The sequence below is a fragment of the Amphimedon queenslandica genome, unplaced genomic scaffold (assembly GCF_000090795.2).
Source record: "Amphimedon queenslandica unplaced genomic scaffold, v1.1 AMPQUscaffold_13427, whole genome shotgun sequence".
Lineage (NCBI taxonomy): Eukaryota > Metazoa > Porifera > Demospongiae > Haplosclerida > Niphatidae > Amphimedon > Amphimedon queenslandica.
The window spans coordinates 149,277-172,793 of NW_003546337.1; the positions used below are offsets into that span (position 1 = coordinate 149,277).

Sequence of the window (23,517 nt, forward strand, 5' to 3'; positions counted from 1 at the left end):
CCCTCTCTCTCTCTCTCTCCCTCTCTCTCTCTCCCTCTCCCTCTCTCTCTCTCCCTCTCCTTTTACACATTGTACATGTACTAATGTCCTGTTCATGTGTACTACTGTATTGTACTTCAAATGGTTCAAACGTCATTAGACTTATTCCCACACCTCCACACATGTGTTGCATTCTCACCTAATTCCTCTATAATTATTATATATTGGCAGTTCATTAGTCCATTAAATTGCAATAGAACATGTAGCCATGTACATGTTTATTAATGAGTGGCTCATCATACACCGTGTGTTTGTGTGTAGCTGAGGCCATACAGTATACACTGTATTAAGCTAATTATGTTTTGTGTGTGTCCTAACCTTTATTGTGTGTGTGTGTGTGTGTTTGTTAGTAACAGCTGCTCCTCTTAATGGCTTTATTTTTTATTTAATTATAATAGTTTTGGCAACACTCCCTCGGCTTTTCATATTTTTGGTTTTGTCTCCCTCTAATTTCCCTCTTTCTCTCTCACGTAATTCATGTACACATACTCTCCCCCTCTCTCTCTCCCTCCCCCTCTCTCTCTCTCTCTCTTTTTAATTTGATTTGCTTTCTTAGCATGTACGGTATAGCCTCTCTTAATGGACACTCTCTATAGCGTACACCTCCATTTAACGGACAGCACCTAGTGTACCAATTACATTCCTTACTGTATAAAATAACCTCCACATAAAGGACACCTCTGTATAACAGAGACACAGTGTCCATTATATTCTGTTCATTAGTACATGTTTTATTTTTAAATTGCTCTTTCTTTCAGTAGGTCAGCAGGTGGGATGAAGCTGGGAAAGAAAACAAAAGATGCCGACAGTTTTGTGGATAAATTAGTCGCTGAAGGAGAAAGTAATAATAACAATGATAATAATTAATTATTTATTAATTATTAATTATTTATTTATTATTAATAGGGATAGTTAGTGCCAAGCATAAACCAGCTCCAGCTGCCACTAAAGGAGGACCACCAGTACAGCAATCACTGTATGCCAATCGAACATAGACCGCTTTAATGAATCGGCTAATTTATTATGAATTATATTCTTATCACTGGCAATTAAAATTCCCTCTCCCCCTCTCTCTCTCTTCTAGTGTTCATCTGAAAGTGAGTGAGAGACTCACTGTTGCAGCTGGCAGAGATGGAGGACTTCAAAATATGGAAATACTTGGTATGATAACTCTAAAGATATCGGATGGAGAGTATGGACGCATTAACATCGGAATAAAACATGATGAGGAGCAGAGAGGGGTTCAGTTTCAGGTAATTCTCTCTCCCTCCCCCCCCCCACCTACCTCTCTCTCTCTCTCTCTGCTCTTTTGTTTTATGATAAATATACATTTTACTAATTGTATATTTATTATTATTATTATTATTATTATTATTACTATTATTATTATTACTACTACACTACTGTTATTGTTGTATTATTTTAGTTTCTGAGTATTCAGTACATTAAAGTGTGTATTGACTGATGGTTCCATTAAATTCTAAATTAATATTTAACATACATGTACACGTAATTAACTAAAAATTAAAGAAAAATGCCTAAAGTTAGTAGAGCTGAACCTCCCAGTAGATCAAAAGCTGAAGTTATTACACACACACTGACAGCAGCTAATGATGTATACTGTATACATATCAGCAGTAATGTTCAATTACTGGAATACCATCAAGTTAACAATTTAAACAATTTCCTACATAATCATGATTGTAGCTCTACATGTTAACGAGACATTATGATGGGGGATGAGCTGCGAGTTATGCTCCTTTGAATGTAACACATACACCATTGGACCGACACTACCTGTCCTAATACATGTACAGTGTAGCCTCTTTATTAAAGACACCATTGGGCCCACACTACCTGTCCTTAATACATGTACAGTGTAGCCTCTTTATTAAGGACACCATTGGGCCCACACTACCTGTCCTTAATACATGTACAGTGTAGCCTCTTTATTAAGGACACCATTGGGCCCACACTACCTGTCCTTAATACATGTACAGTGTAGCCTCTTTATTAAGGACACCATTGGGCCCACACTACCTGTCCTTAATACATGTACAGTGTAGCCTCTTTATTAAGGACACCATTGGGCCCACACTACCTGTCCTTAATACATGTACAGTGTAGCCTCTTTATTAAGGACACCATTGGGCCCACACTACCTGTCCTTAATACATGTACAGTGTAGCCTCTTTATTAAGGACACCATTGGGCCCACACTACCTGTCCTTAATACATGTACAGTGTAGCCTCTTTATTAAGGACACCATTGGGCCCACACTACCTGTCCTTAATACAGAGGTGTCCTCATTTCAGAGGTACTTTTGTATAGACTTGTACCAATTGGGACATTACATGTATAAAGATGTCCTCATTATAAAGGTGTCCTTTTTTAGAGATCTATAGTACATTTTAGATAGAATTAAAGGAAACAGCATGACGACGATTATTTAATCTTCTAGACGTTAGTGCTATAGTGTTGATTGCACTCTTAGCATTTTTAGCATGTCTCGTAACAGCTGGTATCAAAGACACCTGTACATGTACATGTAATTATGCTGGTATTATATTATTATTATTGTTATTGTTATTATTTCATCAATTAAAGTAAATGTCATCCTACACTATTCATGTACACGTACAGATACTCCTTCACTCCAGCTGGACCACACATTTTGAATTATATATACTGATAATATCTGTACTACTGCTACAGTACAGCCTCTCTTAATGGACACTCTCTATAGCGTACACCTCCATTTAACGGACAGCACCTAGTGTACCAATTACATTCCTTACTGTATAAAATAACCTCCACATAAAGGACACCTCTTTATAACAGAGACACTACCAAAGTGTCCATTATATGGAGTATTCTTCATCATAATTGACAATGTATTCCTTAATTTGTAGAAATTCAAAATTTAGATTGGTTTTGATAACAATGTCACATATACTGATATTGACTCATACGATAATCAAAACAGGAATCAGTCAATCATAATAACGAGTGACTGGAATACTAGGAATCATACCATCCGCCAGTACAACAAAGGGATACTTTATCAGCCACTCTACATGTACATGTATCTCTCTGTATTATTATTTATTTATAATGTGTGTGTGTGTGTACGGTTCCATAAAGCCAGACTAGTTTATCTCAAGCAGTTAGTCTAAGATCATTTTGTTAGTATCCTTCACTCCTAATGATTCATAACAAGGAAAGAACCAGGGGAACATATTTATGTATTTTTAAAGGTGTTTTATGTATACAGACTAGCTTTGCTATAATGGACACTTTGGTAGTGTCCTTTATATGGAGGTTATTTTATACAGTAAGGAATGTAATTGGTACACTAAGTGCTGTCCGTTAAATGGAGGTGTACGCTATAGAGAGTGTCCATTATAAAGAGGCTACACTGTACATATGCTTGTGTATAAAAGGACAACCCTTGGCCCTGGCTGGCCCTTGGGGCTTATGAAACCCGTCAAGTGACTGGGTATAGTACCCACTTTAATGGATAATTTAATGAGAGACTGTCACTCACTAAATTACTAAAATTAAATCACTCTCCACTCTACAGACACACCCCTACACTGTCTCCTGTCCTATTGTTAAACTGGAGTCACTCTACAGGTACCCTCTCCTCTTCCTACTACTGATAGTTCAGGGCCTTTCACTGAGTACGCACCAGCTTTATGGAACTGAGTTTTTAGCAACTTTAAAAATTTATAAATAATTCAAATTTAATTGGAATCAGCTTAAACTTTCTATGCAGCATAAGAACATGTATATGTATCTGGAAAAATTGAAAAAGTGGGGAAATTTTATCTTTTCATTTTTGACAAAAATCCCTGTACTTATAGTACAGTTTAAATGTTTTTTATTGAAGGTACATGTACACGTATTGTGTGTGTGTGTGTGTCCTGGTCAGTACATGTACTTGTACTTGTGTGTAGTTTAATGACATGATAATACTGAGCTTCAGTGCCTCCACTCTCTCATTGCTTGAGTGAATGTAAAGACACTCTCCATCAGCTCTGCTCATACACACACACACACACACACACACACACACACACACACACACACACACTAATTCATGATGTACTAATACATTAATTGAGTGTTTCCCTCTCTGTCTCTCCCCCACTATTTCAGACAGCTGTTCTTATTGTCATTATTAATACAATTAACTAATTTTGTTTTGAATTCCAAGGGAATAAAGACACATACCTCTAATATTATCAGTACATATTTAATGACTCCATTAAAGTGATTGCACATGATGAACTGATAATGGTACTGTTGCATTACATGTACAACTGGATTCTGTTCATTCTTAATGTCTACCTATAGTTTACACAATGACCATACACTCACTCCACATCTCTTTATTGTTACTCTCTTTCTTCATTTATTGCCTCGTTTAGAATGCATGCTACAGTATAGTCTCTCTTAATGGACACTCTCTATAGCGTACACCTCCATTTAACGGACAGCACCTAGTGTACCAATTACATTCCTTACTGTATAAAATAACCTCCACATAAAGGACACCTCTGTATAACAGAGACACTTTCAAAGTGTCCATTATATAGAGGCTACTGTTATTATCATGTGTAAAAAGAAGAGAGATATATTCCAATATTTTGCTGCACATGGTACATTATAGATTACAGGTAGCATTGAGCTGTAAGCCCTCCATTATGTGCCTGTGTTGTATGAGCTCTGTTTGATTGATATGATGTGTTTGTTATGCAATGATATTGTTATTATTCTATTTACATCCTGTGTATTATTTTAAGGTCATAGTCTAGGACGCTCCTCTTGTACAGCTTGGGTCAGTCCCTACTCCATGCATCCTTTAATGGTAGCCTTTTCCATTTTTATACATTTTGTAATGTACCAATTGGTACAAGCCTATACAAAAGTACCTCTGAAATGAGGACACCTCTGTATTGAGGACAGGTAGTGTGGGCCCAATGGTGTCCTTAATAAAGAGGCTACACTGTACATGTATTAAGGACAGGTAGTGTGGGCCCAATGGTGTCCTTAATAAAGAGGCTACACTGTACATGTATTAAGGACAGGTAGTGTGGGCCCAATGGTGTCCTTAATAAAGAGGCTACACTGTACATGTATTAAGGACAGGTAGTGTGGGCCCAATGGTGTCCTTAATAAAGAGGCTACACTGTACATGTATTAAGGACAGGTAGTGTGGGCCCAATGGTGTCCTTGATAAAGAGGCTACACTGTACATGTATTAAGGACAGGTAGTGTGGGCCCAATGGTGTCCTTAATAAAGGGGCTACACTGTACATGTATTAAGGACAGGTAGTGTGGGCCCAATGGTGTCCTTAATAAAGAGGCTACACTGTACATGTATTAAGGACAGGTAGTGTGGGCCCAATGGTGTCCTTAATAAAGAGGCTACACTGTACATGTGTTAATACAACAGTGTGTGTTGATGTGTGTGTGTACAGTGTCCTGGAAGCTATGGTGGGATAGTCCATCCTCTTAGTCTGATACACATCATTACTGGAATCCATTTTTATATTATTTGTGGCCTCCTAATTAGATAATGGCTAGTCTGATTGTTGTTGTCATAAAGGACTATGAATATCATTAAATCCTACACTTGTATACTAAGGAATGTTTAGTAACAGCTGCTCTTCAGTGGTATCTACCCTCCCTTCCAATAACAGACCTAAGGTCTCTTCCCTCTTCTCGGAGAGGCGGGACTGCCAGTGCTTCTTTAATGAACTGATTCCTGAAGCTAAAAGCTGGGAGGGACTTCTTAAGCCTGGAGCTATGCCTGCTCAATTTTAATGAATACCATTAAATGTTTAAATTAGTATTAGGATAGTAATGGAGCAGCTGTAGGTGTACATGTACATGTGAGTAAATGAGTAACGATCATGTTCTAATTGGATTACCTGTCCTTGTACACTATAGCCTCTCTCAACATTAGCTAGAGACTTTAATCTTTTGTTCTTTTTATTTATTAATTTTATTCATGCATATAATATTTGTTTGTTTATTTATATATTTATTTATTTACCTTATTAGACTCATCCCAATGTTGACAAGAGGTTATTTCAAGATAAGAGTCTCATCGCTTTGAAAGGAGAAGGAAAGAGTTTTCCAACTGGTCAGGATATCGGAGTCTTAAAATGGCGACTGCAGACAACAGATGATTCACTGCTGCCTTTATTTAGTAAGTGAGAAAGAGGGGGAAGAGAGAGAGGAGAGAGAAAGGAAGTGTCAATTTAAAGGGAATTTAAAAGGAAGTAATGTGTAGTACATGTGGCTCTTTCTGTTTTGCTTACCTCACATACACACACACCACGTGACGTATAAGTTTTTCCTGTTTCTCTCTCTCCCCTCCCCCTCCCCCTTCAGTTAATTGTTGGCCCTCGGAGAATGCTGGATCTTGTGATGTTAATGTTGAGTATGAGCTCCTTCACGACTACCTCCAGTTGAACGAAGTTGTCATCTCCATCCCAATACCGTAAGATATCATGATCAATAATAATAATAATCTATGTATTATTATTATTATTATTATCATTATTATTATTATTATTATTATTATTATTATTATTATTATTATCATTATCTCATTTCATGTGTATAGTCTAATTAAGATCAGATTCCTGTTGATTATATTCTACCAAACAAACCAATTTACTAACAATAATGGGTCACATACCTACTCTTGATTCAATTATAGTACAAGTATCTCCTACGCCATTAGTTTATTATAAATATTATTATTATTATCAATTATGATCTATTCCTATTGTGTACTGTATCCCTGCCAAGTAATTAAATGACAAACATCATCACTCAACTATATAAAGCTTCTAATTAGACTACTATACACTAGCCTCTGTATAATGGACGCTGTTGCTCTGTTGAAACTATTATAATTGTACCAAGTCTACCCACAAAGGCCTGATCTCAAAATGTTGATATGCACCAGTTACTATGCAACTAATACGATTACTGAGTATTTTGTTGATTTTCCTATTCTAATCTAATAATATTAATGACTCAACATTACTACACCACTACTACTGTATTTCAGTATAGCCTCTTTATAATGGACACTCTCTATAGCGTACACCACACCTCCATTTAACAGACAGCACCTAGTGTACCAATTACATTCCTTACTGTATAAAATAACCTCCACATAAAGGACACCTCTGTATAACAGAGACACTTTCTTGACCCAAAGTGTCCATTATTATAGAGGCTAGTCTGTACATGTACTGATTCTATTAGGAGATACAGTCAGTCTGTCTCACAGTGTTTATCTCATATTAATCTGTTTTCCTTTATTATACATCTTCAGTTTACTACGTACATGTTCATGTACAGTTTGTGTGTGTGTGGACACATAAACTGTACTAATTGATGGTGCTACGATAATCCTTGATTGATTTGATATCTTTAGAATTGCAATTTAATTGTTTTCCAATAAAGACAGATATGGCCCACACTACCTGTCCTTAATACAGAGGTGTCCTCATTTCAGAGGTACTTCTGTATAGCTTTGTATCACAAAATGTCCTCATTATAAAGGTGTCCTCATTATAAAGGTGTCCTCAATATAAAGGCTTCCTTATGCTACAGTGTAGTTCTAGTGTCTCCTACCTACAGTATGATCCTGGTCTACAAGTGTGTTTGTGATTAAGTTTCTGAGAATAATTGTTACCAAATGTTTCATAATTGCATCCTGCCTGACTGAAAGATAATCTTCACTGTGTTGTTTCATGTGCAGTCTAACTTGTGATCATAGTTCAAATATTTTATTAATTAATTAATTTGTTTGACAGATCCTGTTCTGCTCTTACGTAGAATGTCGTACCATTTTTAAATTATTGACTACAGCTGGTATGGGATGGCAAGAATATAGTGGACACTCTCTATAGCATACACCTCCATTTAACGGACAGCACCTAGTGTACCAATTACATTCCTTACTGTATAAAATAACCTCCACATAAAGGACACCTCTGTATAACAGAGACACTGTCTTGCCCCAAAGTGTCCATTATAAAGAGGCTGGTAATTGTGTGTGTGGTGAGTCTACTGTCCAGTGCCAAGTTGTGGTTGTTTGGCTAGTTGCTCTGCCCTATTGTCCATATTACAAAAGATTACTCATCTACATGTACTCATACTGCCTCCTTGCCAACTATTTACTATCAAGAGTGGATGCCAATCACTTACTCTACTTCTTCTCTTCTATTGTCCCCATGTAGTCCTTTATGCTCAATTACTTCTCATTAGAATCTCTTTTGTCGTTGGCTGCATGTACATGTAGTTCAACTATTAATTGTTAAAGGAAAACTCTGGCATTTAACACAAAGCCAAACCTCCCAATGTACTAGAAACACTACATGATTTAGCCTCTTTATAACGGACACTGTGTCTCTGTTATACAGAGGTGTCCTTTATGTGGAGGTTATTTTATACAGTAAGGAATGTAATTGGTACACTAGGTGCTGTCCGTTAAATGGAGGTGTACGCTATAGAGAGTGTCCATTAAGAGAGGCTCTACTGCAGTAGCTGAAGGTTGGAGTGTTTGTATATCTGTGTCTTGCTCCAGTCTTGTCCCTCCTGTTCTCAGTCTGTATCTATTCCATTGAGTGAATAGGTCTATCAGTTGGTAGGGATACCTAATGGTCCCCATTCAATACCCAGTGTCTCTTAATGAGTAGCTCCTTATGATATGAATGGGAAACACTATGAGCCATTCATTGTATAGAGTGTGACTCACAGCTGCTAATGACCGCCTTACAGTATAATACTGCTAGTCTAATGTATTCAAGTGTTAATAATACACCTGCTGTACTAGTACAGTGTAGCAATAGCCTCCTCATAGAGGAATAGAGGCTAGTCTGTACATTGTGTGTGTGTGTGTGTGTGTACACGTACTTTTCCTTGTTTCATGGCATGTGGTGGTTGATGCTATCATATTCAAGTGACGTGTATTTCTGGTATTTTCATTGTACCAATAAATGTGGCACTTCTTAGCAGATGAACCTTCTACAAACTGCAGTGCCTGATAAAGGCTGTAGCATATGAATCCTATGGATGACCATTTTTTAAAAATGAGCCAATTTCTGAAAATTTCCCTGTACTATAGCCCATGTTTTTTTCCAAAAAATGGCTTTGAAATCACCCCCAATTTTTATTACATTTTCTGATACATATTGATGCCCTTATGCTGTGTAGAAAGTTTGAGCTGATTCCAAGCTCAAATTTTAAAGTTATGGCCATTTTAAAAATGAGCCAATTTCTGAAAATTTCCCTGTACTATAGCCCATGGTTTTTCCCAAAAAAATGGCTCCAAAATCACCCCAAATTTTTATTACATTTTCTGGTACATATTGATGCCCTTATGCTGTGTAGAAAGTTTGAGCCGATTCCGAGCTCAAATTTTCAAGTTATGGCCATTTTAAAAATGAGCCAATTTCTGAAAATTTCCCTGTACTATAGCCCATGGTTTTTCCCAAAAAAATGGCTCCAAAATCACCCCAAATTTTTATTACATTTTCTGATACATATTGATGCCCTTATGCTGTGTAGAAAGTTTGAGCCGATTCCGAGCTCAAATTTTCAAGTTATGGCCATTTTAAAAAACGAGCCAATTTCTGAAAATTTCCCTGTACTATAGCCCATGGTTTTTTCCAAAAAATGGCTCCGAAATCACCCCAAAATTTTATTACATTTTCTGATACATATTGATGTACTTATGTTATGTAGAAAGTTTGAGCTGATTCTGAGTTTAAATTTTAAAGTTACGGCCATCAGAAAGTTGTCTAGAGTGTATATGTGTTTGTGTCCTTTTTGTGTCTTTATTTTGTAACTGAACCCCACTGTGTGTACACATTATTTCATGTACTCTGTACTATTAAAGGTATGTCAGTAATGAAGGTATGTGTGTGTATGTGTTTCAATTATTCTTCATCTAATGGTATCTAATGTCCTTTTATCTTCCTTTGACTAATCCGCCAGGTGATCTATTCTTCCATTCCTCAGGTGTTTAATTAAATACATTATTGCTTATCCAGCTGGAACTTATCCCGGTCTTTTATCCTCCTTTAGCATTGTTAGTGGTTGTAGACATCCAGTTAATGAGTGTCCATTAACTGGATAAAGGTTAGGTTGCTAATAAGGTAAAGTGACTGGTTGTACATGTGTGTACATGCTAATCCAGTTATGATAAGTAATTGGGATCAGCCTAATCTATTTATATTATGACTAGTCCAGACTCTTGTGTGTGTGTCTGATGGATCCAGATGCCATTCCCTACCTGTACTAATGGGGACCTGTTGATGGACTATTAATATCCCTAACTGTGTATTGGTCTCTTTGTCTTATTCTGTGTGTTTGTTTACATACATGCTATTTATGTCCTCCATTACTGATCAATAATAACACATAGCTTGTATATATATATAGTAACTGTTAACATACCATTAGCCATTTCTAATGATTATGGACTATGATTAATATCACATTTCTCTCTCTCTCTCCCTCTCTCCTGTTATGTTTAAGTAACTGCCATAAGCATGTTACATTATTCATTTCTGCTAAACACACTGAGTTATCCCTCCCTTTCTCTCCTCCTCCTCCTCCTCTCTCTAATGGACTATTGGGTGCTCTCTCAAGAGTCCTTGGGAAGTGTGTTTGTCCTGTTATGACAATTTGTTATCTTTGAGGGTTTACTAATGGCACCTGCTTCTGGTTATATTTGATCCCGCCCAGCCCATTAGACTCTAGTGTGTACAGAGTACATGCTGACTCCTCCTTAGATACCCTATACTGTCTAATGGCCTGTGAGAGGTTTACACCCCTAGGTCATAATGTTTTTATACCTGTGGTTGTTTGAGGACGGGTCTCCTTCCTTTGTCACTCTCTTCAAGTATCTATCAAAGGTTTCCTCTTCTAGATGTGGCTCCATCTATTTTATCCCTCCTCTTTCTCTCTTTTTCCTTCCCAGCTCATACCCCAGTTGTTATTTTATTGATCCTTTTCTTGTTATTGTTCCCATTGGGTGTGTCTTACTGCAGTTACATTGTGGGTGTTCATTATGAACTAAGCTTGTATCAATCAGCATTACTTATCCCTTTAAAAACACATTCATTTCCTTATTTCTCTCTCTTAACCTCTCATTACAGTATGCAGTATAGCCTCTCTTAATGGACACTCTCTATAGCGTACACCTCCATTTAACGGACAGCACCTAGTGTACCAATTACATTCCTTACTGTATAAAATAACCTCCACATAAAGGACACCTCTGTATAACAGAGACACAGTGTCCATTATATAGAGGCTAGTCTGTATAATTATTTCATTATTATTATTATTATTATTATTATTATTATTATTATTATTATTATTATTATTATTATTATTATTATTATTATTATTACTATTATTATTATTATTATTATTATTATGTCTATATACATATATATTTAGTTTCAAGCATTCTTCCTTGCACTAAGTCCATTTTGTCTCTCTAGTACTTATCTTGAATCTGAATCTACTACAGCTTTAACCATACAAGCTCTGTTATTGTCTTTTTAGAGAAATTGATAATTATATTTTTAAAACTTTTTGGTCGCTTCCTGGAACTACAACAAGCTTTTTATTTATTTAATAATGACACCTCTATAATGAGGACACCTTTATAATGAGGACACCTTTATAATGAAGATATTTTGGGATACAAGCCTATACAAAAGTACCTCTGAAATGAGGACACCTCTGTATTAAGCTTAGACAGGTAGTAGTGTCCTTAATAAAAAGGCTACACTGTACATGTAACCAGTTGCATTACATCATGTAGTGTGTAATATTTCATAAAGACAGTTCTTGTTACTGTCAGTATAATGTCACTAATTAAAGTATGTTCTGATGTCATTGACCTTTCTCCTCTCAGTAATTGTTGTACTTATTATTTAAGACCAAGTACAAGCTAGTAGTATACATTGTCTGTGTGACTGCCTCCATTATGTGGTTTAGGCTGATAGTTCCCTCTGCATGTGTTTATACGTGTGCCTGTCCCTTCTCTTAATTGTCTTATTTTTATAAATAATTTTGGGACATTTTATGGTCAGGCCTGCTACACACACTTCGGGACATTTTCTATTTCATTTTGTCTGAGTGAGTCTTTCTCTCTCTGTTTCCCTCACTCTTCACTAACTAGGTAGACCCCCCAACCACATTATATGGCATGGGCACACTCACTCACACACACACACCTTCTTTAAGTGCTTTACTTTTCATTTTAAAAGGGATATCCTCATTATCCCAGCCCCTTAAGGATACCATTGGGCCCACACTACCTGTCCTTAATACATGTACAGTGTAGCCTCTTTATTAAGGACACCATTGGGCCCACACTACCTGTCCTTAATACATGTACAGTGTAGCCTCTTTATTAAGGACACCATTGGGCCCACACTACCTGTCCTTAATACATGTACAGTGTAGCCTCTTCATTAAGGACACCATTGGGCCCACACTACCTGTCCTTAATACATGTACAGTGTAGCCTCTTCATTAAGGACACCATTGGGCCCACACTACCTGTCCTTAATACAGAGGTGTCCTCATTCCAGAGGTACTTTTCAGTATAGACTTGTACCAATTGGGACATTACAAAATGTCCTCATTATAAAGGTGTCCTCATCATAAAGGTGTCCTCATCATAAAGGTGCTGTATGATTGTGTGTATATTATGTACATGTACACATGTACATGTTCATGGGTCAGTGGCTGCCAGCAGTAGCTGGTAATTGGTGCAGTTACATCAAGTGATGGCTTAACACGTTGACAGTGACCAGCAGTTATGGCAAGTTAAGAGACTAACCTACTGACAGTTAAGGAGCTGTCTCCTCACCTTATTACCTGTACCCTACTCTAACTTTGACTGAGTGGCAGCCATTAGCTAAGGAGAGAGGTTGAGCTGTGTAAAGATGAACAACAAGGCAGAGAAAAGGGATGGATTGAATTAGTGAAGGGTGGGCAGCATATCAACCACTAATGCCACAATAATGACATTAGGGGGAATCATTAATACCTAAGGAGGATTGAGAGGGCTTCAATTTAGTAGCCACAGCTAAAACAGATGTTCTCCTTTGATCTTGAGATATAAATAAATTCCCAAGCAACCATTACTGGACAGTGACTACAGATGAAAGAGACCGTGTGTTTGTGTACATGAAACTTGAGACATAGAAAGACTCAGGGTCTGTGAATGAGGGGGAAAGAAAGAGAAAGGAAATGATGTTATAAGTACATGTACACACACACACACACACACAGAGAAGGCATTTGTATGGTTTATAAGGACACCTTTATGACTAGGACCTTTTCTAATGTCCCAATTGGTACAACCCTCCTGTATTAGGTACAGTGTGGGTCCAATGGTGTCCTTGTTGAAGAGGTTTTACATTAGTCTGCTGTGGAGTTGTTGTTGCTAGTGTTTCAATCGCATTTGGTTTCCTGTTTATGATTGGTCAGTGTGTTATTATATTTACTATCAGTATCTTAATTGTTTCTAATTGTTGCTAATCCTCTGTACTATATTGGGCCATTTTTATTATTATTTATTATTCTTATCAATTAAATAAGATACTTTATGTTGTGTAGAGATTTTGAGCTAATTTGAATCAAATTTAGATTTTTTAACTTATTTTAAGTTGCTCCAAAATCAGTTAAAAGTTCCTGTATTATAGTACAGGGTCATTAGCCAAATTTTGCCAAAAATGAAAAGTAGACAATTTTCCACTTTTATAATTTTTCCTGATACATATACATGTTCTTATGTTGTGCAGAAAGTTTGAACTGATTCCGATCAAATTTGGATTTTTTATAAATTTTTAAAGTTGCTCGAAAATTAGGCCAAAGTCCCTGTACTACAGTACATGTACATTCCAAATTTTGCCAAAAGTGGCTATGAGAGAATTCTCCATTCATCTTACATTTTTTATGATATCAACTTGCTCATGATATTCATTATTTATTATTTTCTTTATTTCCTCTAGGAGTGGTGGTGGGTCTCCAGTGGTCGGGGAGATTGATGGAGAGTATCATTACGACACTAGGAAGCATCTGCTAGACTGGTGCATACCTGTCATTGATTCCAGTACCAAGTCTGGAAGTTTGGAATTCTCAGTCCCTGGCCATCCTGATGACTTCTTTCCCATTAAGATCAACTTTGGATCTTCAAGCCTCTACTGTCATATTGAGGTAAGGAATTCTCATTCCTATACCATCAAATCTCATTCCTATACTTTGACGTCTTGTGATTTCATAATGAAGTGCTAAAAGCTAAAATTTTGCAGCATTGTAATTATCCATGTGCTGAAATACATGTATGTTGAAATGATGTTGACCCAAATCCCAAGCACCATATTAGTCCAACCAGATGTTGTGACATTCTTTCACTTTGTTCCAGTCCTGCTATATTATTGAGTACAATTGGATCTTGTGACTAACTGATCACATCATGTACCAGACTCTCTTCATGTAGCAATACATTATTTCCTACCCTGTCTCCATACCACATTCCTTATTAGTCCACTATGGTATTATAGTCCAATGATTTCAATAGGACACTAATAGTTATTGTTATTATTATTACAACTTCCCTTTTCCTGGAGTTAGTATATCATTAATTAATGATTGAATAGACTCTGTTTACATTCTTGCGTCTAGCTAGGGACTATTAGTAGGCGTGGCTACCTGCGACTCCATGCCTTGTATTCATGTTTTTGTGGTTCGGTTCTGGAATCATTATTATTATTATTATTATTATTATTATTATTATCAGCTTCCTTCTTGTGATTAATGATATCATCATAGTTGAAACCTCATTCACACACAGACACTTTCTATTGAAAGAATGACTGGGTATTTCCATTGTTTGATCTGGAAATAAGTTTTAGGCCAAAAAATGCGTGGGTGGGGCTTAAGTTGATTTCAGGAGACCTAGACCAAATATGAGAGACCAACAGTTTCCTAAACTCCCTCTAGATCTAACAGTGATTATTTCCCCCTCCCCCTCTCTCTCTTACCAGGTCCGTGCATTGTCCATCTCTTATTGTATTAGGTTCAGTTCATTATGGCAGTCTCTTTGTTTTACTGTGGGTTTATCTCTTTATTGCTCTTTGTTTTCCTAACTAATTTTTCAGTTTATTTTTTTGTTTTGTAAACTGTTTAGCGTAATAGCAGCTACAGCCATTATCAGCTGCAAGTGTTATTGGGCCCACACTATCTGCCCTCAATAACTAAGGACACCGTTGGGCCCACACTACCTGCCCTTAATAACTAAGGACACCATTGGGCCCGCACTACCTGTCCTTAATACAGAAGTGTCCTCATTTCAGAGGTGCTTTTGTACCGATTGTGACATTACTATTGATATTATTGTTCATTATTGTGATTCATATGGCAGATGACCAATAGTCTAAATGTTACAACTTTTTTAATATTTAACATTTAGTGGCCAAGCCTGCTTCCCTGCCAATAGTTTTGTAGTGATGTACATTGTACGTATTACTATTCATCACCATCATCATCATCATCATTATTATTATTATTGTTGTTGTTGTTGTTTTTAGCCTCATTGGCTTAAAGGCATTCTAAGTTACAAATGTGTTGCTATTAGTGTATATTATTAGTATACTATTAATATACTATTAGTGCATTATTAGTATATTATTGACGTATGTCTTAGAATTAGTTGTAGAGTGTGTGGAACTAGTAACATTATGTGTCTAATTATTGTTTGATTGGGCTGGCTGTTTGAAATTATATTGTCTACATGTTTCTCATTACTGAGTCAACTCCCTCTCTCTCTTTCTCACCCCCTCCCTCTCCCTCTCTCTTTCTCACCCCTCCCTCTCCCTCTCTCTTTCTCACCCCCCTCCCTCTCCCTCTCTCTCTCTCTCTCTATTTTCTGTTAAATTCTTATTCCAATGTTGCTACATACTTTAAGTCTGTGTGCAACACACAGTGGGTCTGTAACTTTACCTCAATCTTGCCTAATACTAGACTTGTTCCCATCTGTATGTATGACAGTACAGTGCAGTGACAGTACAGCACAGTTATGTATGTACAATACAGTGAGAGTACAGTATGTCCATTGCTTGTGTTTAAAGGGGAACTACAGTACATTTGGATATTATGGATAGGGGGTAGTCGTCCTGTCCATATTGATATATAAAGATATAAATTACCCAACCTAATTGAAGCTAATGCGGCTAATTACTGGAAACTATATTAGGACAAGATACACGATAATCATTATAAAATAGTATAATATTGATTATATGTACCAATGTATGTGCATACAATGTATGTGTTACTGTGTGTATAGGATATGATTGTGTTTACTCTATTTCTGATTCGTTGGTGATTATGGAGTCTCACAAACAATTTGCTGTACCCACCCTATGGCTTTTATGGGGCGATTTATTGTTTGTGCTATCATAAATATAAATATACAGTGTAGCCTCTTTATAATGGACACTCTCTATAGCGTACACCTCCATTTAACGGACAGCACCTAGTGTACCAATTACATTCCTTACTGTATAAAATAACCTCCACATAAAGGACACCTCTGTATAACAGAGACACAGTGTCCATTATAAAGAGGCTAGTCCGTACATTATTCAATACTCCCTCTTATACAAGTACTGGTACGTGTCTATGTGTATACATTGCTCCCTCCCTGGCTCTCCCTCCCTGATAGTGAATTTATGGTATTTATTCCAACAGCTGTTGTCCAATTTGCTGTGTAATCGTCGTCCCATACCTCCTTTCCATCCCACACCTCAGTCCTAGTATTTACATTCCACAATCTTTTCAGTATATTATAATCTCTTTATGTGAGTACATGTGTCATAGACACTGTCGCTCTTCATTAGTGATTTGGAAGGTTAGCTGTTACTAGACAACTTTAAAATATGTAGAGTATAATGTAAGATAATCCTCCTGTAGCCCGAGGGTAATTGGAACCTCCCACTGTGACAATGCACCTCCTGACATAAGTGACACTATTATGTGAAGACACCTTTATAATGAGGACACCTTTATAATGAGGACATTTTGTAATGTCCCAATTGGTACAAGCCTATACAAAAGTACCTCTGAAATGAGGACACCTCTGTATTAAGGACAGGTAGTGTGGGCCCAATGGTGTCCTTAATAAAGAGGCTACACTGTACATGTATTAAGGACAGGTAGTGTGGGCCCAATGGTGTCCTTAATAAAGAGGCTACACTGTACATGTATTAAGGACAGGTAGTGTGGGCCCAATGGTGTCCTTAATAAAGAGGCTACACTGTACATGTATTAAGGACAGGTAGTGTGGGCCCAATGGTGTCCTTAATAAAGAGGCTACACTGTACATGTATTAAGGACAGGTAGTGTGGGCCCAATGGTGTCCTTAATAAAGAGGCTACACTGTACATGTATTAAGGACAGGTAGTGTGGGCCCAATGGTGTCCTTAATAAAGAGGCTACACTGTATATTGCCTTGAGGCAATTGTGTGTTATGCATGTACTTCTTCTATTCCAGTTATTCTAGTAGTACCCCTGACCCCCTGGGGGCAAATGCCTCCCCTCTATAATATTGTTAGTGTTTGGTGTGATGATGATATCAATGTCAGTTCATAAAGGGCAGTGTGTTCCCATTCCTTGTCCATCCCTTTGTAGTAATCTTGTATCTGTATACTGTATGCATGCACATGGAACAAGGACACATATTAAAGTGTATTGTGTATTTATGTTAGTTCCTGTGTACGTGACTTTCTCCTAGTAAGTTCAAGAGGAGGAGTGGATTGATAATAGAGACTGATACAATGACTGTAGTAAATAGTATAGTGACATTCTCTTTATTTTTGTTTCTCTTTGCTGTGTTGTAATCACATAATTGGTCGTCATTTATTCCCTCCCCTCCCTCCCTCTCTCTCTCTCTCTCCCTCCCTCCCTCTCTCTCTCTCTCTCTCTCTCTCTCTCTCTCTCTCTCTCTCTCTCTCTCTCTCTCTCTCTCTCTCTCTCTCTCTCTCTCTCTCTCTCTCTCTCTCTCTCTCTCTCTCTCTCTCTCTCTCTCTCTTTCTCTCTCTCTCTCTCTCTTTTCCCTTGTCTCAGGTCATTAATATCCAGTTAGCTGACTCCAATAAACCCGTTAATTTTTCATCTGATGTCTCGTTCACTCCTGAGAAGTTTGAAATTGTTTAAGTTGACACAATGATACTAGTTTATACTGTCTTTCTCTTACTCTCTTGTTCTGAGACAAAATAAGAGTCACTCATTAAACTTTTACTCAATACTATTGTTGTTATTATTATTATTATTATTATTATTATTATTATTATTATTGAGTGTACAATACCTTTTGAATGTATAAAAATTTTTGAAAAGTTTCTTTAAAAACTTGTCATCAATTTTTTTAGATTGCATTTTTTTTGTTTCAGATTAGCCTGCCTCTTTATAATGGACACTTTGGTAGTGTCTCTGTTATACAGAGGTGTCCTTTATGTGGAGGTTATTTTATACACAGTAAGGAATGTAATTGGTACACTAGGTGCTGTCTGTTAAATGGAGGTGTATGCTATAGAGAGTGTCCATTAAGAGAGGCTATACAGCAGCCTACCACATGATTTTGGTTTTACGATGGAGACAGTTGTCCAACCATCATGATGTTCTTCTAATTAGTCCAGTATGAGAGGACTCTTTCCTTAATGCAGTCCATCTAATTAATAATACAGTGATCTAATGGACTATCATACCACACAGAGACAGTTGGCCAACCAATCTTGCCAGCAGGCAAACCCAACTGTATTGAGATGTCGCAGAAGTGATGCAGTGGTTTGCTATCCCTCGTCATAACAAAGTCTGTCCATTAGCAGTAGTCTATAGCAGTACATATAGTCTATAGCAGTACACTATTATAGTCTATAGCAGTCTATACTGTAGTGTATAGCTCCATTGAACTATACTGCTAACAGACTGACTTGCCTTATACTGTACTGTTAGCCACAATTCAGTTATGCAGATTGTGTCCATCCCTTTTGCTGTCTTTTCCTTCCATTCTTTGTTTTGTTAAATGAATTACTGTCTTTGTAGCTGGTTCTACTGGATATGATTGTTTTAATGGCTACTGTTTGATCTGTATACATTCACTGTTCTGGAACCTCCCCTGTGTACCCACCTCTAATAAGGACACCTTTATATTGTGAACATTTTCTAATGTCCCAATTTGTACAAGCCTATACAGAAGTACCTCTAAAATGAGGGCACCTCTGTATTAAGGACAGGTAGTGTGGGCCCAAATGAAAGAGGCTACACTATTAAGGACAGGTAGTGTGGGCCCAATCATATCTCCATTATCATTGCAGTAGGTGTGAATTGCCTCCACTATAGGCTAGTGGTTGCATCATTTCAAGTTTTGTCTATTCAGCTTACAAAAGCTATTGACTAACAAAGTGGGACAATCATGAGCTCTCAACCATTACAGCCCCTTCACATTGTGATAATGACAATCTCTTTCTTTATTTGTTTCAATCAATTGATAAGCAAGTTGGGTTACTCTACCACCATACGTCCCCTCTCACTTGATTCGTACTAGTGTCAAAGTGTGCCTTCAGTGCCTTGTTTGTCCCTTCAATTGTTAAAGTTGTATGTCTCATGTTCACAGATCATTACTGTGGCTAAATCAGTCGGTAGAGGGAATTAGTCCTCCTTGTTAAAAGCTCTGTATGCTTCCTTGATATGAACAAGCCATCAGCTTAAAATACTATTATTTAATATTCCTATTATCTATTTTGGGTCAAAGAGAAGGAGTTGTATGTGTATTTGTATTGCTTGCTGTTCAAGCGTGTGAATTGTGCAGAAAGTATCTCTGGAATTAGACAATGAAGGTCTTTGATATCTACTACTGTAGCCTCCAGAATCTTAATTGCTGCACCTTTCATGAGAAATTGTGCATTCTTAACATTTTAGCATTGAAAGGAGGGAATACAGTGTAACCTCTTTATTAAGGAGACCAACAGTACTATTGGTCATTAATGTTGTATAGAAGAGCAAGGCATCTTAAGTTCATGTCCTCATCATGGAAGAATATAAACAATGATTGTTTTATTGTTGTTTGTGTTTACTCCTACTCCTCCAGTTTCTATCACTTTAATTATATTTATCAGTAATGTTTTCTATAAATGATACCAGTCAATACAGAATCACTTTCAAATCAATAATAATAATAATAATTTCAATAATAATGCTATCATAGTATAAGATATCAGGAAGGAAAAATAGAATATAAATGTTATTTCTGTAGAGAAGGAAAAGTGTGCATGATGGAGTATGTGAAAGCGGGACAGGGATAAGACAAAAAGCAATATTAGCAGATACTATAATACAAAAATAATATAAGATATATATATATTTATAAGTCTAGAGTGTATCATGACTGCAAGTGACTGCTAGTAGGTGTGTTAGTATAATCACCGCAGCAGTCACTCTCAGGAGACTGAGGTGAACTGCTTGAGCTGCAGAGTTTCAATCTCTTTGAGCAGTTTGATTCCAAGTCGTCTTCATCTTCTTCGATTTCTTCTTCTTCAAATTCTTCTCCGTCTTTCTCTTCGTCTTTCTCGCTGCAGCCTTCCCCACTGCTTCCTTGTTCGACCTGTTGCTGCTTCTTGCATTTCATTCGTCGGTTTTGGAACCAGGTCTTCACCTGTGTCTCGCTCAACTCAAGTCTGTTTGCCAGCTCCATTCTATCAGGAACTGATAGGTACTTCTTTTCGGAGAACTTCGTCTCTAGACCCTCAAGCTGCTTCTCTGTAAAGACAGTCCTGAGCTTTCTCTTTCTCTTGAGCTTTGATGAGAGTAGGACTGATGGCTCTGTGGATAAGAAGAGAGGAAGTATTAATTTCATCAGACTAGACTTGTTAAGAAGATAATCACATCAACAGTAACCCACACATAAACACAATACACCCATCATCATGCGAACATGTGCATTAGCTAATTTGGAGTTATTTTGCTAATTATGAACATTATCATTTTAGACAGTCCAAAAATGCAAAGAATTAGTGTAGGTAATTACCTGGTGGTGGTAGAACAAGTGGTCCTAATGGAGATCTTTGTAGTTCATGGTGATGGTGATGATGATGATCAAAATGATGGCCTCTCAGACTGGCAAAAGGTGAAAATGGAGAAGGATTTTGAGCCGCTTGTACAACAGTAGGATGTCCTCCAGTTGCAGTAGGACTTGCTGCAGTGTAGATGTAGAATAGCCCGTTTGCAGTAGTCCTTGTCAAGTGTGGTGTGTGTCCCACTGACGGAGGAGAGGCAAGGAGTGAAGTCTGATGAGGTGCTAGGGAGACTTCACTGCTGGTACTACTGCTGCTTATATGCTTCTTGGGCTCATCTTTCTTGCTCAATATGGCATCAATGGAGAATGCTGTGTGCTGTGGCTTGCTGGCCTGTGGAGCCGGCGGTGTTGAAGATGGTGAACGACTCCTCGGGCTCTCGCTTCTCCTCTTGGCCTCCTCTACTTTCACAGAGGCGAAATGGTGCTGTAGGATCTGTGGGGCTGGAACAGGTCCCCTCAGAGCTACGGGCTGGTGGTGGTGATGATGGTGTCCAAACACAGCCGAAGGAGCAATTGCGAGTGGCAGAGCAGTTGGTATGAATCCTGTGGCTGTAGAAAGGAGGCCGCCAGCAGCAGGGTGAGTCCTCTGAGATATGGCGCTAAAAGCAGGAGGAGATGTAGCTTGTTGCTGCTGGTGTGCAGGTGAGGGATAAGTTGCAAGCATCATCTTTGAAGAAGGAGAAGCAGAAGGTTGATTGTAGTGAAGCAAAAGGCCAGTTTTCATTGAGCAATGGCAGCAATGAGCTAATGCTGTATCTTCTCCGGCTAAGAAGAGACAATGACCGTGTTTCAAGAGAGCAGGCAGGAAGGCTTTGTCCTGTTTGCAGTTTTAGCTAACGTCTGCTTGTTAAATAGTGGCAATTAGGCCTCATTAGCTAAGCCGCAACACAAGCCCTACATAAGCTAAACTGCATAAGATAATGAATACAATTACAGCAGACACACACCTCCAGGCCTAATAGTGTCCTTAGCAGTGCTTGATATGTTATTGTAAGACACTCCTTCTAGCGTGAATATCATTAATGTGAACCTGTGAATCTCCTTAGTCAACTATGAATACGATAGAATGCACTTGACAGATGCCGAAGCTACGAATTCCAACATAACAATCACGAAATCGGTCACGTCTCTCACTTTACTATAGACTGCCATACCTCCCTACCTGCATTCCAGCAGGCAGGGGATCATCCATTATTCATTGGGAATAACTGATGAATAACTACTGATTTAGAAGTTTGCACCTAAACCTTTCATTTACATTTAAAATTGAGTGAAAATGACCATAATTTTCACCTTAAAGTGGACGAAGAGGCTGTTTTCTTGCTAACATGGAAAGATGAATGCATGATAGATGAATGGGGAGAGGCTATGCTAAGGAGAGACAAACACGAGCTCATGAGAAAAGGTGATGAATTTGTTGCCATGTTAATGTACAGACTGCTAATCTATACATCTCTTGTTGGCTAAGTGGGAAACGTTCACAATAGCATTGAAGAAGATAATGCTAACATCAGTCACCATTAAAGGGCTAATTGGCGTGTTGAAAGAAACGACAGACAACAAAACATGATTGGAGAGAGAGAGAGAGAGAGAGAGAGAGGAGAGAGAGAGATGAGGTTTCTATGAAGAGTAAAAGAGCAGTTTAGCTCATGCTGTAGGCCTTCCTGTTCACACAATATGACTCTATTTCACGTACAAGAGAGACCTTGCAAGACTTAAGATGACGTCAAATCAAACGCTGCATGTAGTCTACAGAGCTGCTACAGTAGCTGTTGTTTTCCAGTGTAACAGGCTTGTGGATGGTGATATCAACCAATCTCAGGTGGGATTACTATGAAAATAATGTCATCACTAGTTAAGATCCCACACCAGCCAACCCACAGCCTTTCAGTAAGAGGGACACTTCATTACTGGTCAAATTAACAAGTAATGACAAAAAAGAGTCTCACTGCAATTCCGTCACTATGATCTATGGGTCTCCTCTTGTATTCTCTACAGTCAATCCTGCCTATTCCGGACACCTTGGGACCCAATAATACTGTCCTGATTTCTTATTTCAGAGGTTCATTAATACACACTTATATTGCATTGGGACCGTACTACTTGCCCTGATTATAGAGTGTCCATTTAACTTTATTTATAATTTTAAGGAACACGAACTGCAGGAAAATGAAAATGTAATTCATGAAGAAAAGAAAAGCTGCCACAGCAGAGCTATAATGGATAATTAGTTGCCAGGATACAATTGAATTATGACAATGTCCATGTGCATGAATAT

At 37.7% G+C, this 23,517-nt stretch overlaps 2 protein-coding genes across 3 annotated transcripts in view; one reads left to right on the plus strand and one right to left on the minus strand.

Annotated features, from left to right (window-relative positions):
- Positions 1 to 18,528, plus strand: part of LOC100635816 (coatomer subunit delta-like) — a 22,627-nt gene extending 4,099 nt beyond the window's left edge. Inside the window, exons 6-12 of one of the 2 annotated variants that reach the window (XM_019995963.1) lie at positions 798 to 880; positions 946 to 1,015; positions 1,124 to 1,292; positions 6,113 to 6,260; positions 6,446 to 6,554; positions 14,119 to 14,323; positions 18,233 to 18,528. In XM_019995963.1, coding sequence (XP_019851522.1) covers positions 798 to 880; positions 946 to 1,015; positions 1,124 to 1,292; positions 6,113 to 6,260; positions 6,446 to 6,554; positions 14,119 to 14,323; positions 18,233 to 18,322 — 874 coding nt within the window. In that variant the 3' untranslated portion in view covers positions 18,323 to 18,528. The remainder of the gene's footprint in view (positions 1 to 797; positions 881 to 945; positions 1,016 to 1,123; positions 1,293 to 6,112; positions 6,261 to 6,445; positions 6,555 to 14,118; positions 14,324 to 18,232) is intronic. The other variant, XM_019995964.1, reaches the window with a different exon arrangement.
- Positions 18,529 to 20,275: 1,747 nt separating this feature from the next.
- LOC100632286 (Bsh-like) lies at positions 20,276 to 22,083 on the minus strand. Its single transcript, XM_003386258.3, has 2 exons — positions 21,192 to 22,083; positions 20,276 to 20,986 (listed from the first exon to the last, which is right to left on the minus strand). The coding sequence occupies exons 1-2, from the start codon at positions 21,961 to 21,963 to the stop codon at positions 20,547 to 20,549; spliced, it is 1,212 nt and encodes a 403-aa protein (XP_003386306.1). The 5' UTR covers positions 21,964 to 22,083; the 3' UTR covers positions 20,276 to 20,546.
- Between the last annotated feature and the right edge of the window lie 1,434 nt (positions 22,084 to 23,517).